At 45.6% G+C, this 20370-nt stretch overlaps 1 protein-coding gene and 1 pseudogene across 1 annotated transcript in view; one reads left to right on the top strand and one right to left on the bottom strand.

Moving 5' to 3' along the window:
- Positions 1 to 8060, top strand: part of Rabgef1 (RAB guanine nucleotide exchange factor 1) — a 51294-nt gene extending 43234 nt beyond the window's left edge. Inside the window, exons 6-10 of the mRNA XM_013350496.1 lie at positions 1431 to 1512; positions 2528 to 2660; positions 3738 to 3829; positions 5808 to 6064; positions 7121 to 8060. Coding sequence (XP_013205950.1) covers positions 1431 to 1512; positions 2528 to 2660; positions 3738 to 3829; positions 5808 to 6064; positions 7121 to 7519 — 963 coding nt within the window. The 3' untranslated portion in view covers positions 7520 to 8060. The remainder of the gene's footprint in view (positions 1 to 1430; positions 1513 to 2527; positions 2661 to 3737; positions 3830 to 5807; positions 6065 to 7120) is intronic.
- Positions 8061 to 15953: 7893 nt separating this feature from the next.
- On the bottom strand, positions 15954 to 18412 carry LOC101980194 (annotated as a pseudogene).
- Between the last annotated feature and the right edge of the window lie 1958 nt (positions 18413 to 20370).

Here is a 20370-nt window from a genome sequence, read left to right as displayed (position 1 = left end):
GTACTGCTTTTCCAGAGGACCTGAGTTCAGTTCCTAACACCTGTGTCAGGGTTAGGAACTCCATCTGTAACTCTAGCTCCACAGGGTCCAACAGATCCAATGTCCTCTCTGGCCTCTGCTAGCACTGCACACACACACACACACTTAAAAATTCTTTTGCTTAAAAAAGATTTTATTTTAATTGTGTGTGGGGGTATATGCACATGAGTGTGTTGCCCACAGAGTCTGAAAGAGGAGCTGAAGTTATAGGGCAGCGGTGATGAACTGCCTGATGGGTAGTATCGGGAACCAAACTTGAGTCCTCTGCAAGGCAGCATGGGCTTTACCTAGTGAGCCCTCTCTTCAGCACCCCAAAATAAATTTAAAAAATGGAAATGTGGGGACTGGAGAGTTGGCTCAGTGGTTAAGAGCACTGCTTGCTCTTCCAGAGGTCCTGAGCTCAATTCCCAGCAACCACATGGTCACTCACAACCATCTGTAATAAGATTTGGCACCCTCTCCTGACCAGCAGGCATACATGTAGACAGAACACTATATACAAAATAAATAAAATATTTTTTAAAAAAGTAAGTGTGGATTCTTTATGCATGTACAAAACTTAAAATGGGGTGGGATGTAGTTACATAGGAAAGCACTTGTTTATTATTCGTGATACCCTAAGACCAGTCCCCAGGACCAGTTTTTAAAAATTGGCTGGAGCAATGACTCAGCAGTTAAGAGCACTGGCTGCTCTCCCAGAGGACCCAGGTTCTATTCCCAGCACCCCCATGGTGGCTCACAACCATCTATCTGTAGCTCCAGTTTGGGAGATCTATGCAACACCCTTTTCTGGCCTCTGTGAACACTCATATACTCAGGAACACACATACTCATAAACAAATGAATATTTTAAAAAATTCAACTTAAAGGGATCAAAAACCTACATGTTACAACTATTAAATTCTAGAAAGGAGGGGCCTGGAAAGATGGCTCAGAGATTAAGAGCACTTGGCTGCTCTTCCAGAGGTCATGTGTTTAAATCCCAGCAACCACATGGTGGCTCACAACCATCTGTAATGAGATCTGGTGCCCTCTTCTGGCCTTCAGGCATACATGTAGACAGAACAGGTATACATAATAAATAAATAAATTTTTTTTTAAAGTCTAGACAGCAAGAGCCTGTCACAAAAAAAAAAAATGAACAACAATAGTAATAATATATAAGGAGTGTGGCGATGTAAGTGAAATAAATACAGTGTACACAAATTTTATGTACATATAGTGAAATGTAAAAATCATAAACAGGAGATTTTTTTTCTTGTAGAATATGTGCAATTTGTAAGTGCTTTTAGAATTGGCTCAATGTAAGGAGTGTGTTTTAGAAACTTGATAAAATTTAGTGTCCTGAAACTTTTCAGCTGCTTACCATTCTCCCTGACTGTTGATTCCAGGACTTAAGCATCGAGGAGCAGTCAGAATGTACTCAGGACTTTTACCAGAATGTGGCCGAAAGAATGCAGACTCGTGGAAAAGGTAATGTGTTGTCAGCCAGCTGTTATGGTGCTGTCACCATATAGTGTTGTCAGCCAGCTCAAGGTAGCTGTCCTCGGCTCCTCTGATTGGCCTAGCTGTTGTCTGACGTTGGCAGCTGCCTCATAGCTCGCTACACCCTTGAATGTCTTACTTTCTATGTATGACCAGGACAGTTGAGTGGTATTTTGAGTACTATAATACCTATATTATGGGTGAAGTGAGGAAGATCAACAGTGCTCAGGAAATTTCTATATGAATTCCCACCTTGGAATTGCCATTTCGATGAGTCATTGTTCACTATGACATAATCCTAAGGGAGTTGAGGCAGAAAAAAATTGAGACTCACCATCTTAGACCTTTGGGTTGTGGAGATTCTCTGGGACTGGCCTTCCATTAATAGTGTACTTTAGGATGCATTTCACGTATGCATGATGGCTATGTATGTGCTTCAGAGAGAACATGGTGAGTATGGGAAAGCTCAGAAGAATGGGAATTTGTCAGCACTTGGCAACCTTGGGAATTCCAAGTGTTTTAGCAATGTAGCAATCAAGTGAGACCCACAGAAAGTCTTACTACTTGGTAGGGCATATACTTGTTAGATCCCAGAGAAACAGTTTAACAAATAGGTGGGAATTCTGTAACATGCAGTTTAAAAAGTTGTAATTTTGTTGTTGTTGTTTTGAGACAGTTTCACATAGTTCAGGCTGGCTTCTAACTTGGTTATAACCAAGGATGACTACTTCCCAAGTGCTTGAGAGGTTTATATATGTCTATACCATTCCTGGTTTATGCAGTGCTGGGGGTGGAACCCATGGCTTCCTGCATGCTAGGCAAGCTCTCTATCAATTGGACCATATCCTAAGCCCAAAAAAGTTGTCAATATTTAAAGGGGATTTTTAATGTCATATTTGTAATTTCTTTACTGGGTGTGTTTATAGTAAATTATTTTTTTTTCTGTGTGGAAAATACTATAAAAACCTTTTCCTGAGCCGTTCTACCCATCTGTGTATTCCAGTGCCTCCAGAGAAAGTAGAGAAGATAATGGATCAGATCGAAAAGCACATCATGACTCGTCTCTATAAATTCGTGTTCTGCCCAGAGACTACTGATGATGAGAAGAAAGATCTTGCCATTCAAAAGAGGATCAGGTGGCTGGCATGCCTGTCTTTTATCTGCTTTCTAGAATGGAATGATAGCATGTGGGCAGTAGTGCGTGTGAGCATCCAACCTTGAGCAGTGCAGCGTGTGAGCGTCTCAGCCAGGCTCGTGGTACCTGCTTTTCTGTCTGACTCAGTTGGCTGCAGATGGGACCCACGTTGGATAGTTGAGATTGTTCTAGATGTCTAACATTTTCAAGGAACATGAGGACTTGATTTCTTGTTTTGTTTTGTTTTTTCCTCATCGGGAGGGAAGCTGTGACTACCTGTCTCAAGGCAATGGATGTTATTTCTCCTCCTTCCCACCCTGTTGGGTTGCATTTCCCAGGCAGCCCTGCAGGCACATCTTTGCCAGTCTGAAACTGGTGATTACTGACCTATTCTTAGGGAATCCAAGGAGTGACCCAGGCAGCAGTGGAACACTTACTTACTAGCCAACCACCTGGTTTAGTTGGTTATGTCTGCATTGTTGGGGGTGCCTGCTAGAAATAGCTGAAAAGAAGGAATTATTTGGCTTGTGGTTTCGGAGGGTATAGCCCATCATGGTGGGGAAGGCAGGCAGGCCTGTGGCAGTAACATACAGCTAGGGCTCCTTATGGAAACCTCTTCTCTCTTCCTCCTTTAAAAACGTAATTTATGTGTGTATGTGTGTGCTTGAGTGTATCTTATGTGTACCATGTACACACAGGAACCCATGGAGGTCAGAAGAAGCATTGGATCCCTGAATCTGGAGTTACACATGGTTGTGAGCCTCCATGTGGATGCTTAGGACTGAACCCAGGTCTTCTGCAAGCGTAGACATTGCTCTTAACCTCTGAGCCATCCTTCCAGTGCCCCCCTTTTGATATAGAGTCTCATGTAACTGAGCTAGCCTTAATCGCCTGTTCTTCTTGCTTCTGCCTCCCAAGGAATTAATTACAGGCATTCCCACCATCCTCTTTTCTTCAGCTCACGTCCTCAGCCCATGAATGGCACCACTGAAATTTAGGGTAGATCTCACCTCCTTTTACAGAAGATTAGAGCCTGCCTTCTGTTCTTGGACTTTCCTGACCACTCCTCTCTTTGCAGGGCTCTACACTGGGTAACACCTCAGATGCTCTGTGTCCCTGTCAATGAGGAAATCCCTGAAGTGTCTGACATGGTGGTGAAAGCCATCACAGGTGAGTGGGCCTCGCCATAGATGAGCATGGTGCTGCAGCAGTAACCATAGGAACGCCCTTGAAATCTATCATTCTTTCTCTTCTCTCCCTCTTTCTTTCTTACTGCTGTTCATTCATTTAAGACAGAATCTCATATAACCCTGGCTAGCCTGGAACTTGCTATGGAAGACCAGGCTTGCTTCAGATTCAGAGACCTACCTGCTTCTGCCCCCTGGGTGCTGGGTACTACACACTACAGCAAGTAAACTTTTTCCCCTTCTTGTTTTGTGACCAAATGCTCTCTTTTTTTTACTTGAACTGCTTTTGATATTTAAAAAATGATTTATTTATTTTTACTTTATGTGCATTGGTGTTTTGCCTGCGTGTATGTCTGTGTGACTGAAGTCACAGACAGTTGTGAGCTGCCATGTGGATGCTGGGAATTGAACCCGGGTCCTTTGGAAGAGCAGCCAGGGCTCTTAACTGCTGAGCCATCTCTACAGCCCATGATTTTGGTAATTTTTTTAAGTAGCATTACTTATTTGTTTGTTTGTTTGTTCATTTATTTATTTATTTGGGGCAGCATACTACATTTGGAGTGTAAGGACACAAAGCACAATTTGTGCTTCCTTCCACAATGTGTGCCACAGGGATCAAACTCAGGTTGTCAGGAGTAACAGCCAAGTTCTTTTACATACCAAGTTCTTTTTACATACCAACCAATATTGCTGGCCCAAAGTCCATTATTTGATCATTGACCTAACTAAAGTCAAATACAACTAGATATTACAATGGCTACTACTCTAACCCACTTAAGGCCACCCTTCTGACTTCTTTGTCTAAGAAATAGTTTATTGGTAGCCATATCCCTGAAAAGCAATGTGCACAGCCAAGTTCTAAACTGAGTTTAAAGGTGTCTAGGAGAGGCTGGGAATGGGGCTCGTTATGTTTGAAGAGGCTGGGGATAGGGCTCAGTTAACAAAGCCCGGGGTTCTGTCCAGTACTATACTAACTGGGTGTGGTGGTGCATACCCATCACTCAATGCTAAAAGGGTCAAGTCAAGATTATCCTTGCTACAAAGGGAATTTGGGGCCAGACTGGGATAGATATAAGCCCCAGTTGCAAAAATAAAAACAAAAAAAAAAAAGCAAACAGAAAGAAACGGTGTAACATTTTTTTAAAGCCTTTGTAGCATGAATAATAAAAACTCTGAGACAGATATAGGGGTTAAAGCCCAAAAACAGAGAAGCAGAGCAGAAAGCCACTAGAGAAACCTTTTATCTCTACCAATGCTCAGACTGCCCAGACTGCACTGTGTCTCTCTCCACCAGACCACAGACTCCACACTCCAGTGAGTTCCATCTCTTCCCCTTTATATTCCTTCCTCTGCCCAGCAGTATCGCTCCTGTCTCCACCTTCCTAGTGCTGGGACTAAAGGTGTGTGACTCCCAAATACTGGGACTAAAGGTGTGAGCCACTACCACCTGGGTCTGTTTCTGAATTATCTGTGTAGCCTGGGGTAGCCTTGAACTCACAGAGATCTGTCTCCTGAGTCCTGGGATTAAAGGTGCGTGCCACCACTCCCTAGACTCTAGTGGCTAGATCTTCAGGAAAGCTTTATTTATTAAAATACAAATAAACTATCACTACAAGCCTAGTTTTCAGGGGTGCTTTCCCGTGGGCTTCTTGGGCAAACTTGTGTCATTCCCACTGATGGATGGTTTAAAGGTGGCATGCCTGGTTCATGCTATGTGTTCTGTGGATATGAATTTGTCTTTACTGCTTTTGTTATCTAAGTTCTTCTTACACTAAGTCAACTGCTGGAGGGGTAAGTAATGAGGCAACTCTGAATCCTGAAAGACTAAAAATACTTAGTCCCATCCTGCCCAACCCTCTCAAGATAAAAACAAGGTCTCATGGTGTATTTCTGCGTAGCAGCCTATGCTGGGGTGGCAGGTGTGGTAACTGTCATGGTGGTGCTGTCCCTCTGCTTCACAGACATCATTGAGATGGACTCAAAGCGAGTGCCTAGGGACAAGCTAGCCTGCATCACCAGATGTAGCAAGCACATCTTCAACGCCATCAAGATCACCAAGAATGAGCCGGCCTCTGCTGATGACTTCCTTCCCACCCTCATCTACATCGTCCTGAAGGGCAACCCTCCTCGCCTGCAGTCTAATATCCAGTACATCACTCGCTTCTGCAACCCCAGCCGGCTTATGACGGGCGAGGACGGCTACTACTTCACCAACCTGGTAAGAGTGCACTCCTGGGGGATGTGACTCGGTCCTGTGCACATCCTCTGCTTCCCTGCACTTCTCCAGAAGTGCACATTACTCAGAGCAGGTCATCTCATGAGTTGAGTGAGATCTGAGGTTTGCTTGGCATCAGCATCACTGCGGCCCCATGTGATCTGCTACAAGGAGGAACCCCCTGCTTCCAGTGCCGTTGGCTTCCTGGGGGAGATTCAGCATTGCCACTGCCATGAATAGGGATATTGGGATAGGAAGATTCACTAGATGTGGGAGCTGTTTTGTTTTGGATATGTCTTTCACAGGTATTAAGTAACTGGAGCTAAGGGAGAGTTGAAGGCAGACAGCACAGGCCTATGAATGCTCCTAAGGGGGACAGCTAGGAGAGATAACAGAGATCACGGGATGGGGAACAGGAAGTAGTGAAACTGTGATGCCACTGGACTAAAGAAATTCTTGAACAAAGGGAAAATCAAGTGTTCAGAAAACAAGGCACGTTAGCACATGCCCACAGCCGAGAGGATGAGGTGGGTAGATCACCAGCTTTTGTTACATAGTGAGACCATGTCTTAAAAAGAGAGCAAGCCCAGCAGCCCGAGCCCGTAATCTCAGACTCTAAAGCAGAGTGTGAGGATCCAGGAGATCAGAAACTCAAGATCATTCATAGCTATAGAGTGAGTTTAGGGCATGCCTGGGCTACCAACTGTCTCAACAACACAAGAAAGGGCTTGGGGTGTAGCTTTGAACAGAGTACTTGCTAGCATGCATGAGACCCTGTGTACAATCCCCAATACTTGGTGTAGGGAAAGAGTTTAAAATCTGCCTGAGGACTGGAGAAATGGCTTATTGGTTGAGAGCACTGTCTGCTCTTCCAGAGAACTCGGGTTCAATTCCCAGCACCCACACGGCAGCTTGCAGCTGTCTGTGACTCCAGTTCCAGGGGATCTGACACCTTCACACCAGTTCACATAAAATAAAGTTGTTTTTTAAAAAAAAAAATCTTTCTGAACTCTACAGCCTTTCTGCCTTGACTACCCTGCTGTTCTCTGTCCTCTGCAGTGCTGTGCTGTGGCTTTCATTGAGAAGTTAGATGCCCAGTCTCTGAATTTAAGTCAGGAAGATTTTGACCGATACATGTCCGGCCAGACCTCCCCAAGGAAGCAGGAGCCCGAGAGCTGGTCCCCCGAAGCCTGCTTAGGCGTGAAGCAAATGTATAAGAACTTGGACCTCCTGTCTCAGCTGAATGAACGGCAGGAAAGGATCATGAATGAAGCCAAGAAACTTGAAAAAGACTTAATCGACTGGACAGATGGAATTGCCAAGGAAGTTCAAGACATTGTTGAGAAATACCCACTTGAGATCAAGCCTCCAAACCAACCCTTAGCAGCCATTGACTCTGAGAATGTGGAGAATGACAAGCTCCCTCCCCCGCTGCAGCCTCAGGTTTACGCAGGGTGATGTCTTGCTCATGGCCATGTTTAGTTGGGGCTGATTTCAAAGAGCTGCTGTGTTCCACTGTTGAGGTCCGGAATACAAGTTAACTGCTTAAAACATCAAAGTATTTTTAAGGTACAGTTTTAGGGATTGTTTTGTTTATTTTTTTCCTAGCAGGGGAAGTTAGTAAATAATAATGCACTATTTATTTCAGTTGGTGAAGTAGGTTTGTATGAATTCTGTTTCAATCTTTTATGTCCTTTCTGATTTTCCCATGGGCTTCCTCTGTGGTAGATACTGTTATTGGTTTTGGGCAAATACTGCCTTTTAAAGGATAAACAGATTCTACAAAGTCTATGTTGAAATGAATTTAAAGTTTCCACACTCTCCCAGTGTGAAGTAATTTTATAATTGTAAAGATAGAAGATATATTAATAAGTAAATATGTAAAATTGTAAATATGTAAAAAATAGGACTTGGGGAGGGATGGTGTCTGCGTGCATGGCATTTCACATGCTGATTTTTTTTTAGGTGAAAATGAAATATATTGAATATTTGCCTTTAGTACAATTTTGTTTTTGTCCTACTGAAAATAATCTAAATATTTTGTGCTTTCACATTTAACAGTACATTAGCACTAACTGCCCTAACTCTGGGGTCCTCTCAGGTACACATTAGGAAGTGTGACACCAACTTTTAGGTCACATGAAGTATTGTTTTGGGACCTTGGGGAGGTGGCTCAGGAAGCACTTTCCACACCAGTGTGAGGACCTGAATTCAGTGTCTAGCACACATGTCAGCAGCTCAGCGTGGTGACGTACCTGCAATGGCACTGCTGGGAAGCAGTGACAGGCAGGTTCCTAGAACTTGCTGACTAGCAAGCTTTGCCTCACCTACCCATCAAGTTCCAGGTCCCACTGAGAGACACTGTCTAAACAACAGATCTAGACAGAGGGCTCCTGAGAAATGACACCCAAGCTTGACCTCTGGCCTCCACATGCCCACATATGTGCCTGTGTACCTGTGCACACGTGTGTACCACACACACATAAACATATCACATACAGAGTTGCTAGCTAGTACGGCTAACTTTGAACTGTGCTCGTAGCATCCTCCCCCTTAATCATCCAACAACTTCTCCACTTGCTGTGGTGGTTGTTGCATTTTTGTTGTTTTTTTCTTTGGTTTTTTTTTTTGTTGTTGTTGTTTTGTTTGTTTGTTTTGTTTCTTGAGACAGGCTGTTGCTATGTAACCCAGGCTGGCCTCAAACTTCTGATCGCCCTACCTCAACCTCCCATTGTTGGGATTTATGTACGAACCACCACACAGCTCGTTCAGACACATCACTGAGTTGTGCGATGCAAAGACTTAGTCTTGGATGGAAGTTGGAATGAACTGTCAACAGGTAGTAGGCAACAGGTGAAGTAAACCTTTCAGAATTCCCACCTCAGAACCGAGAGTAGTGGCCTGAGAATTCTGTCGCTGTGCACAGTGTGGGATATGTGAGTAACATTTCTTTCTGTGCCTCGTAGATGCCAGCAGCACCCCACGTTTGTGGGCTAATGGTCTCCATTCATGTGGTGACACATGCTTATAATCTTGGTACTCGGGAGGTGGAGGCAGGAGGACAGGAGTTCAGGCCATCCTTATACACACAGTGAGTTTGAGATAAGCCTGGGCTGTGGAGATCCTGTCTCAAAGAAAGAAAGAAAAAATAAACTTGACTCTGGGCATTATTAAATGTCTCCTGGGGGTCAGAGCTAGCCCCTGCTAAGTAAGAATCACCAGTCTCTTGTAAGCAAGGAGGTTATGCTCCTGCTAGTTAGTTAGTAGGCTATAACCAAAGAATATTGCATTGATTATATAGTATCATGCTACTTGATGTCTCCCTCAGAGAGGCCCTTCAGTGGGGAACCTTCTCTAATCCTGTGGAACTTTTTACAACCTGGTTATACCATGGATGGATGACTCTTCTTCTATCAGCACCCTTGTGGAATTAGGAATTCCTCAGGACACCATTCTTGAACAGTGTCATGGCATTCAAGCAGCTGAGAAAGGCTTTCTTCCTTTCTCAACATATTTTCCTAAATGTTTACTACAAATATGTAGTATAATAATTTTGGAATAAAAGTAGGACAAGTATATAACTTTTAAAATATTTGTTTTTAATTACGTGTATGTCTGTGTGTGTGCATGTCCGTGTGAATGCAGTTACCTGTGGAGGACAGAAGGAGGGCATCAGATCCACTGGACCTCGGGGTACAGGCGGAGTTGGTGGTGAGCTACCTGGTAGTTGCTGAGAATCAAATTCAGATTCTCTGCAGGAATAGTATATGCTGTTAACTGTTAAGCCATCTTTCCAGCATGAATATAAAACTTTAATGCTTTATTTAAGCTGGTATTAAATATACCAAATTTGACACATCGACTGTCACTAAAGACAGAGAGCAGCTGAATCAGCTGTCCCCAGGTTCAACCACAAGGTGGTGAATTACACTCAGTGCCCCTGAAAGGGTTGAGGAAATGGCTCAGTAGGTGAAATGCTAGCTTTGCAAGCATGAGACCCTGTTTTTAATCCCCGGAACCCATGTTTAAAAACCTGGCTTGTTGGCGCATCCTTGTAATCTCAGCCCCGAGGAAGTGGAGACAGGAGGATCCTTGCACTCCTTGGCTAGCCATCCGACTCTCCTTGGGGAGTTCCAAGCCGATGAGAGATACTGTATTTTCAAAAAGCAAAGTCGGTAGCATTTGTCCAGGGGAACTAAATTAAAGGCTGATCTGGCTTCCACATACACATATAGCCAGTCGGGATCGTCTCTCACAGTGACGTGAGTCCAGGAGATTTCAGTGACTCACTTTCGTTTTCTCTCCTTTCTAGGTGCTAATCCAGGCCCACATAGTCTTAAAATTCCTGGAAACATCTAGTTCTTTTAGTTGTATATTGGTAAATAGAATAATATCAAAGCTGGTGGGATAAAAACAGATTCCAAGTTCAGTTTGATCCCCAGCACTGTATAAACAAACAGAAAAATAGTTTGGAGTCAGCCTTGGCTACATTAGGAGCCCACAGCCAACCTAGGCTACATAACAGCTTGTATCAAAAAAACAAAAACAAAATAAGAAGTACCCGTCAGCCTCCCACAAAAGCTGACGGCTGAGTTTCTTGCAGGTTGTTCACTGAATTTCTGTGGATATGTCATGTTGGTCCAGTGCTGGAGATAATGTCTCATGCCTCAGGTAGAGGCTTATGTTTCTCCTCAGTCAGCATCAGGATGGCGGCCAGAGATTGTTTTCTAAACAAGAAAGTGTGGTATTTATGTATTGTGAATGTGATTTAATCAAGTGTTGGGAAAGATGTCCATATCAATAAAAGTTTATGATCCATCCTTCTTCCAGGTAGATTGCTGTTTGGCTCCTCACTGCAGGAATACACATAATTAGTAATATTTTTAGTTCTGTAATAAACGTGGGGAGGTTTCAAAAACAGTGGTTGACAGCTGTATTGTTTTGCTTCTATGACAGAAGACCCAACATCACAGCTCACGGGAGGGCAGTTTACCTTGGCTCCTGGTTTCAGTCTTGGTCTGTTGTGACAACAGGAACACACAGTGAGACTCCTAACATGGTGGCAGACCAGGGAGCAGCAGCCGGAATGCTAAGTGCTGACCCACTCCACGAGGGGAGACCCCAACACTAAGAGGCTCACAGTCTCTTAAGCCATCAGTCTGTGGGGACATTTCACACCGTTGTTATTTCCCCCTCACAACTCTCCAGGCACCAAAGACTTCCTGTCCTCTCCACATGGCTAGGACTAGTAGAACACTTTCAGGGCTCTAGATGGGCCTACTGGAGAGGTAGGCTGGATACTGTCCAAGGCTTTCTCTGACCAGCACCCCCCAAATCATGACATGGAGACTTACTACTAGTTACAAATGCTCAGCCTTAGTTTAAGCTTTTTCCACTAGCTCTTATACCTTCTAGTAACCTGTTCTCTTCACTTATTTTGCCTCGGGCTTTTTACCTTTCTTTCAGTCTGTATGTCCCAATTGCCTGCTTCTGGGTGACTGGTGGCTGCCTGGCCCCAGGCATTGCCCTCCTCTCTCCTTCATTCTCTCTCCAGCCTAGATTCCTCCTCCTATGAATTCACTCTCTCTGCCCACCAGCCCCGTCTGTGTCTCTGCTGTCCACCTAGTGGGCGATCAGCTTTTTATTAGACCAGTCAAGTGCCTTAGGCAAGGCGAAACAGCAACATGACTTTACATAGATAAACAAATGCATCATAAACAAAAGCCACACACCTTTACATGGTTAAACAATTATTCTGCAATGTAAATTTAATACATCTTAACAAATGTGCTATTCCACAACTCCATAATAGCAGTTAGGGTTACAACTTCAGAAAAGGGGGTGAAGAAAACAGGAGGTGAGATTGGAGTAGGCGATTTAGGACAAAAAAGACCCCAAAGAAAAGTTTGCTCCAAGTCAGGCCAAGTCTCAGCTGAGCTGGCAGCTGTGCCCTCTGGTGTGTGTGTGTGTGTGTGTGTGTGTGTGTGTGTGTGTGTCAGGTCACGTCTCAGCTGAGCGGGATGCTGTATCCTCTGTTGTGTGTGTGTGTGTGTGTGTGTGTGTATGTGTGTGTTCACAGGTGCACACCTCCCTGATCAGCTGTATGCAATAACCCTGCCTCCCTGTTTGACTATATCATAAACACATGGTGCTTCCAGGTTACTGCAGTTTTTCCACTAGGAGGCCCAACTTCCTGTGCCTGTGTCCATCTGTTTGTCAAAGTAATTGAAGCACGATTAATAAAGTCTCAGAGAAATTGGGGTTCATCCTGAAGATCATAAAAGCAAAGCAGCCAGCCACTGGCTCTAACTTCTATGTCAGTCTGAAATGGCCATCTTGCCTCCAAGGATCTCAGAATGAGACTGTGGCTGAGAGCTGTTTCCTCCCGTTTTATAATCCTCTCTGGGGCTGGGACTAAAAGCATGCACCGCCAAGTTTCTGTGGCAACTAGTGTGGCTATTAGGATTAAAGGTGTGTGTTACCACTGCCTGGTCTGTTAGACTGACCAGTGGGCTGTCTTACTCTCTGAACCTCAGGCAAGTTTTACTTATTAAAATACAACTAAAATGCTACTTCACTTCCCATTGTTGTCTAAAATAAAAAAGACTAATGCTAATATAAGAAAAATTATACACAATATGTACAATAACTAAATGCAATATATAGAGGCAATAAACACATCAACAATATCTAGTCCATTTGCATTTGACAATTTCAGAGAAAATACTCCACATCTATCCTATGAGTCCAAAATTTTGTACCTAGTTTACTTTCTACCACAATTTGCATTGCCATCCGAAACTGTTTTGATATCTCTCATCCTATTACGTTTCTTTAGTGAATCTCTTTTCTGTGTCTCGTAAACAAGGGAGACTATTACCATGACTACCTAGTCTTCAACTACCTCAGAGGCCCAAGGTGGAAATAATATTAACTGAATAAGCAGGAAGTGCAAGCAAGCAACTTCCAAAACATGTGAGTGATGACAGAAACAGCTGGCTGCCTGGACAGTCACCCAAAGTTCCTCTGCAACGTTGGGGCATCCATCTTCAGCCTATAGGCCTAGCATATCTGACAGACTTTTCTGTGAAGCAGGATATTTTGTGTCCTGCTTGTTCAATTAGGACAGCTTGCTGTAAGCCATCAACACAGGGGCATCTTCTTACCCAGTGACTTACTTTTGCCACAAAGAAAACTCCATGTGGAGTTTCTTCAGTGCCCATTATCTTCTCTGAAGTAGATTGGTGCTGCCAGGAGTAGACGTATCTCATTGTCATAAAAAATTACCTATGTTAGCCAGGCAATGGTGGCGCACGCCTTTAATCCCAGCACTCGGGAGGCAGGGGCAGGCGGATCTCTGTGAGTTCAAGACCAGCCTGGTCTACAAGAGCTAGTTAGTTCCAGGACAGGCTCCAAAACCACAGAGAAACCCTGTCTCGAAAAACCAAAAAAACCAAAAAAAAAAAAACAAAAATTACCTATGTTATACAAACATCTTAAATGCCATATTCTGTAGATCTGTGTTTGAAGATGACCTGTCTATCGAAAATATATCTTTGTCTGCCCTTGAAAACATACCTAATGTGACTACAAGTTCGATTATACTAGGAGATTAACTACTAACCTGCATTTCCTTATTATCGTAAACCCTTGGTAATAATATGTCAGGGACCAGCCTGAGATAAACCATTTCTCGTACCCAGTGCAGAGATGTGAATGAGACACAGTTCATACGACAGTATCAGGAGGGAGTTTCAGGGATCATTCAAATCCTGAAAATCTATAATCCTAAAATCACCCACATTTATTTTCCAAACAGCTTTTATATCAAGGTGAAGTGAGGGGAGGGGGGGCAGGTAACACACAATTCCTTAGCATTAATTCCTAGGTAGCAGGGGAATGACTTAAGTCATGTCTTGCCCATGCCTGTTTTGTCACATGGACTGAAAACACCTCTTCCCCAGGTGACCTCCTAATTTACAAGGGAAGGAGCAGAACAACATTAGCATTAGCATATCCTGACCACTTGGTATGATGGTGTCAGGATGTTTTACTATCAAAAGGCCAGGCGACCACCTCCTATGTGGCAGGTGCAAATTGCACCTTGTAGGTCGCTCAGAATTCTCTGCCTGCCAGACTATGTGGAATATGGGCCTGCATAATTTGGCCTCCACACTTCCCTCTTTTTATTAATTTTAACAAACCTGTGCTTCTGCAACAGGACAGATGATCGCGTCTGTCTTAGGCAAAGACTCCTTCGTTTACTCAGATTTACCCACTTTTGGAACAGGCATTCTAATTATGTGAGTTCCTGTCTTGGGTATCTGGGGAGAAGCTTCAAACCCGTCTCTGACTGCCGACCTCTGTGAACAAAAGAGATTGAGGGAGAGAAATACCTTTGGGCTCTGGGCCTCAGAGCCGTACTTTCTTGCCTGGAGAGATCATCTTTTAAGGATAGTCATGCTCCTAAAGACTATAGTCTCCTATTTAAAGGAGAGGAGGTCACCTGAGTTTAAAGTGTTTCTTCAGCTGGTCTAGAGCACCTCTTAACAATTTTATACTGTATCAAAATCTTAACACATGCATTAAATCCAAACATTTACAGGGCATGTCAAACTATTCTCAACATCTTATAAGCAGTTCCAAACATTACCAGGTCAATACCGTAATTCTAAAATGGGAATTAACAATAAATCCACAATTTAACATATCACGGCTTTCTGAAATCCATTCTAATTAAAAGGCAAGAAAAGTTTTTTTCTAATGGGTGAGAGTCCAATGGCATTGCTGCTATCAAATACCAGTTCCGGTCTCTGAGCAGGCATTATACCCTTAGGCTGCCCCTTCTTAAGTGAAGAGGGTTTCAGTCACTCCTTATTTAGAGTGTTTCTCCCCCTGAGGGGAAAGTTTAGGTCTTAGTTCTCAGGTCCAATAATGACAATGAGTTCTGTGTCCCAAAGATTAAAACAGTCAAATGTTCAGCCTGCATTTCTAGTCCTCCAATGCCAACAGGATTCAGACTGCAGAAAACTACAGTCATCGCTGTCATCATAGCAGGACCTCTGTCACATGTGGGTCCCTAATGTCTAGAAGCAGCTCAGCATCCCTCAGTGCAGAATGGCATCGGCAGGTCCCATGGACCAGACACTCCTCTTTGTGGGGGCCGGGAAAGCAGGGCCATGGGCTTTCTCTCCACAGTAACAGTTCTTGTTCTTATTTCCATGGACTTATTCTACCTGCAGGACCACATGTGGCTTTGATACGTTTAATAGGAAGCTTATTCTAGAAAAAAAAAAAAGAGGGAAGCAATCAAGAGAGTTTTTGATTGTTTCCTTTCCTAAAACCTCCTCAGATAGAAAAGTTTAACTTAGTGGACTCCTTTGGATTCCTTTCAAAGCCTTGTGCTACTGGAGGCTGCTCCCTACCCAGCAGAAAGCAGTAAGCAACTTCTATTTGACATACATATCTTTTACTTAAATTCTGAAGTCAAGGCATTTTCAAAATATATAGATTGGATTAACTGAGTAGCATTTATAAACCAAATATCATTTATCAACTGTTGCTCCTCCCTCAGCCGTCTTAATAATTCAAAGGCAACACAATAAAATAGACTATCCAAATTCTCTGTATGTTTTCATCTTTCCATGGAAGCTGTATCCATCCAAGGTCATTCTCGGGAATGTCTGGGGGATGCAAACATCACCATCCTGTACGTTGACCCGCTGCTGTCTGAGGGTAGGGAGCAGCCTCCAGTAGCACAGGGCTTTGAGAGGAATCCAAAGGAGTCCGCTAAGTTAAACTTTTCTATCTGAGGGGGTTATAGGAAAGGAAACACTCATGCACTCTCTTGATGCTTTCCTAATTTTTTTTTCTCCTAGAAGAAGCTTCCTAATAAACGTATCAAAACCACAAGGGGTCCCACAGGTAGAACAAGTCCGTGGAAATGAGAACAAGATATCTTTCCCACCTGAAGCAGTTCTTTCAGAGAAACAGTTAAAATCCTTTCCAGGTGGACTGCTACCTCAGGAGCTGTTGCAGGCACAGTGCCTGGGATTGGCACTCAGAGGATGCTGAGGGAGGCACCCATCCTGCTCCCTACCCCTGGCGCTGTCCTGGGCCGGCCCTGCCCAGCGGGTGTCACCGGCGGTAGCGGTAGCGCTTGAAGTGGAACCATAGCTGGAAGATGCCATTGGCGAACTGGCAGCGGAAGCCATGGCGCTGCGAGTAGTTCCACTCGCCACTGACGATCTTGAAGGCGATGTCCTCGTAGGGCGGCCCAGCATGGAAGCGCAGGATGGCGAAGTCGCGGTTGTCCGCGCAGGCCTCCAGGAAGTACTCCAGCGTGGCTTGCTTGCAGATGAGGTCTGGGTAGAAGATGTTGAACTTGTAGCCCTGCACGATCTTGGGCGGAGGGTTGTCGAAGTCGTAGTGCCTCTGGTTGTACTTGTTCCACTCGAAGCCTGTGTGCACGCGGTTGAAGAAGCGCGGCTTGCGCGGCCGGTACTTGTCTGCCCACAGGTAGGCGCGCGCGCCCAGCGGCATCTCCACGCTGAACTGCGCCTCGTCCTGCCCCATGCCCTCTCTCGCGCGCTGCAAGAACAGGATGTCCTCGGCACTGTCGCTCTTGTCGCCTGTGGCCTGGAGCTGCTGGCGTGAATGCTGCAGGCGTTGCAGGTCCTCCTGCGGCTCCAGCACGTGTGCGTCCAGCGGCAGCTCGTGTATCATTAGCAGCCGCGGGCTGTAGAGGCCTGCATCGTAGTAGTCTGCCAGGCTCTCCTGGATCGGGTCCTCCTCCATCAGCACTGCCTCGCTCTCCATGTCCTTCTTTGCTTCCCCATTCCCAGGTACCGGAGCCCCCTTGGCTTCTGCGGGGTCCGCCGAGGGTCCAGGCCCGTGGATGGCCTTGGGTTCGGACTTGAGGATGGAGCACAGTGTCTTGCTTTCCACCCCCTGCTCCTGTTTCAGCTTGAGCATCTTTTGCCTCAGAATGTCCTGGTGGCGCTCACGGAGCCTGGCCCTGGCCATGCGCACACGCAGCTGCTGCAGCAGGCTCTCCCAGTAGGCCATGTCCAGGTTGGGACCACCTGCACGGATCTTGCCCTGGATGCCCTGGAAGATGACCTGCAGCTGGTTGTATGTCTTCCCCTTGAACACCGACTGCACATCGGAGCTGACCGAGGCATTGATACCCTCGCAGCGCTCCCCTGGGCCCTTCCCTGAGGCCTCCAGCTTGCGGAGCTTGGAGATCTCATCCTCCGTGATGCTTGTCATGTCCCGCCAGAAGTCCACGTTCTTACCCTGCTCCAGGTCCATGTACACCCGGATGTCCTCCAGCAGGTCTTCCATGTCTGCCACCGTGAGGCCAATGAGGAAGGTGTAGGGCTCATGCACCTCCACTGCCAGGTCGTCGTCGTCCTCTGCCCTGATATACTGGGCCAGCAGGTCGATGGGCTTAGCCCGCCCGGCTCGGATGCGGATCTTGGAACGCAGCTTGGCTTGCTGCAGGTGGAAGTTGTCCTCCTGCTCCTCCCAGGTCTTGAAGTGCTCGGCATCTTTCTCCCTCTGCAGCAGCTCCAGCTGTTGCTCCAGCATGGCCTTCGCATGCTCGCGCTCCAGCCGCAGCTGTTTCACCTTTTGGAGCTCCAGCCGGTTGCTCTCCTGGATCCTCTTGTTGCGTTCCTTCAGCTCTTTCTCGTCCAGATGGCTGACACCCTTCTTCTCCAGTGCCTTGTGCCAGATGAAGGTGCCCAGTAGATTGCTGTCTCCAAAGGGGTTGTCGGCGTTGGTGTAGCCCACATAGTCCTCACCCCAGCCCATCCTCTCTCGCTTCTTGCTCTCCTTAGCTTCCTTCTTGGCTAGTCGCCTTGCACGCTTCTCCTCTGGCGTCTCGAAGGCCTTGAGCAGCTCTTCTTGCTGCCTCTGCTTCTCACGGGGCCGCAGCCGTTGCTGCAGGTTCCCTGGCTGGCTCGGGGCCAGGTCAGCTGTCCCAGGGCTCGGAGAGCTTCTAGGGGATTCAGAACTAGATGCCCATGACCCTGGGGACCTTGAGCGCCTGCCACTCTGCGGGGCCCAGGAGCTGCGTGCCCGCTCCTCACTGGAGTCAGACTCTGAGGACTGGTCCTGTGAGTGCCACCGGGGTGGTCGAGGGCTCCTGCTTCGCCTCCCAGACCTTTGCAGCAGGTCTCCCTCTAAATCTGACCTGCGCCTCCGGCTGTGCCGCCTGTCTTTATGCCTCCCCTTGTACTCCTGATGCCACTGCCTGCTCTGTCCATGGCTCTGGTTCTGCCTTCGCTGTCTCCGACCCCTGCTCTCTGTGGACCTTGAGCGTGAGCGAGTGTTGCGACCCATCTAGCAGATGCCTACCTTCTTTATTCTCTACTCTTTTGTGTTCTTTCTAGCTTCTTTCTTTGTTCTTTCTATCCTATACTCCCCCCACCCCCGCAAGTTTATAAACCCCGAGGTAGCACAATTAATAAAAAAAAACACATACAGTTATTGGAGTTCAAGTGGAAGATCAGAAAAACAAAGCAGCCAAATCACTAGAGAGTTCTTAACTCTACCAAGGCTCAGACAAAGGGGCTAGCTATGCTGTGTCACTGCAGACTGCAAGGGTCTCCACCAAACCGGGGACTGCAGGGAGACTGTGCCGAACTGCAGCCTTATATAGAGTCCTCTCTAGTGCTGGGATTGAAGGTGTGTCATCCCAAATCCTGGGATCAAAGGCGTGGCCTGCCTGCCTCTGTCTCCTCCTGAGTCCTAGGATTAAAGGTGTGTTAACCTAAATGCTGGGATCAAAGGTCTAAATTCTGTTTTTCTTGTAGCCGGACTTACTCTCAAGTAGCCCTGGGTGACCTTGAACTCACAAAGATCTGTCTGCCAGTCTGGAATTAAAGGTGTGTGCCACCAGTGCTTCTGTGGCTAACTAGTGGCTTGGCTCTACACACTGATCTTCAGGCAAGTTGTTTGGTTTTTTTGTTTGTTTGTTTTGCTTTTTCTTGTTTTCTTAGACAGGGTTTCTCTGTAGCTTTGGAGCCTGTCCTGGAACTAGCTCTTGTAGACCAGGCTGGTCTTGAACTCACAAAGATCTGTCTGCCTCTGCCTCCAAAGTGCTTGAATTAAAAGCCTGTGCCACCACTGCCCGGCATTCAGGCAAGTTTTATTTGTTAGATTACAAACAAAATATCACTACACCAAGGACCCACATACATTCATAGCCAAGCAACTTGGCACAGATTAAGCGCATGGCAAGCAAGGTGTTCTGGTCTGGTCTTTCAGTGGCAGGCAGCACTTGGAAGTCATAAAGAAAGGGCCAATTACTTTATTACTTATCTTGCAATGTAATCTTATGGAGAGTCTTAAGGGAATTACAAACCTAAACTTTTATGTGTGAAAAGATCAGTCAGCTCTACTTTTTTTTTTTTTAGATGTATTTATTGTGTATACAGTATTCTGTCTGCAAGCATGCCTTCAGGCCAGAAGAGGGCACCAGATCTTCATTACAGAATGATTGTGAGCCACCATGTGGTTGCTGGGAATTGAACTCAGGACCTTTAGAAGAGCAGGCAGTGCTCTTAACCACTGAGCCATCTCTGCAGCCCCAGTCAGCTCTTCTTTAAAACTTTAGGGCACACAGCGACTCATCAATAGTTTTTTATAGGGCTGGAGAGATGGCTCAGTGGTTATGAGCATTGCCTGCTCTTCCTAAAGATCCTGAGTTCAATTCCTGGCAGCCACATGGTGGATCACAACCATCTGTAATGAGGCCTGGTGCCCTCTTCTGGCCTGCAGACATACACACAGACAGAATATTGTATACATAATAAATAAATAAATAAATATTTTTTAAAAAATAGTTTTTTATGTCAGGAGATTGAGGGCAAAAATGGGAATGAGGAATTAATCATCACCTTAGCTTATTAACCAGACCTAGCAAGGGAGCTATCCACAATCAGGCCATTTTGTATCCTCGACTCTAGCCTAGTAAGTCAGACAGCTCAGCTGTGCGTCCTTGTGAACCTTAGCTAGTTTTCTGGGGTTATTTCTCTGAAAATTATTAGCAAGGCCTCTGGTCTAACCTGACGTTATCTGGAAGCTTTGTCTTAGTGCCACGTGACTGCCTCTTTCCAGCAGGAAGAGAATTAGAGCCTGCCTGGCTCGTGGACTCAGGTGCTTTCCATTTAAACATTAACCCGAGCTGCTCCCAATGTGGAACTCATAGGCCTTAGCTGGGAAACATACCCTTGCATTTATTTATTTATTTTTCGAGAGAGGGTTTCTCTGTGGCTTTGGAGCCTGTCCTGGAACTGGCT

This window comes from Microtus ochrogaster, chromosome 2 (assembly GCF_000317375.1).
Source record: "Microtus ochrogaster isolate Prairie Vole_2 chromosome 2, MicOch1.0, whole genome shotgun sequence".
NCBI lineage: Eukaryota > Metazoa > Chordata > Mammalia > Rodentia > Cricetidae > Microtus > Microtus ochrogaster.
This window is presented reverse-complemented; position numbering and strand designations above follow the sequence as displayed.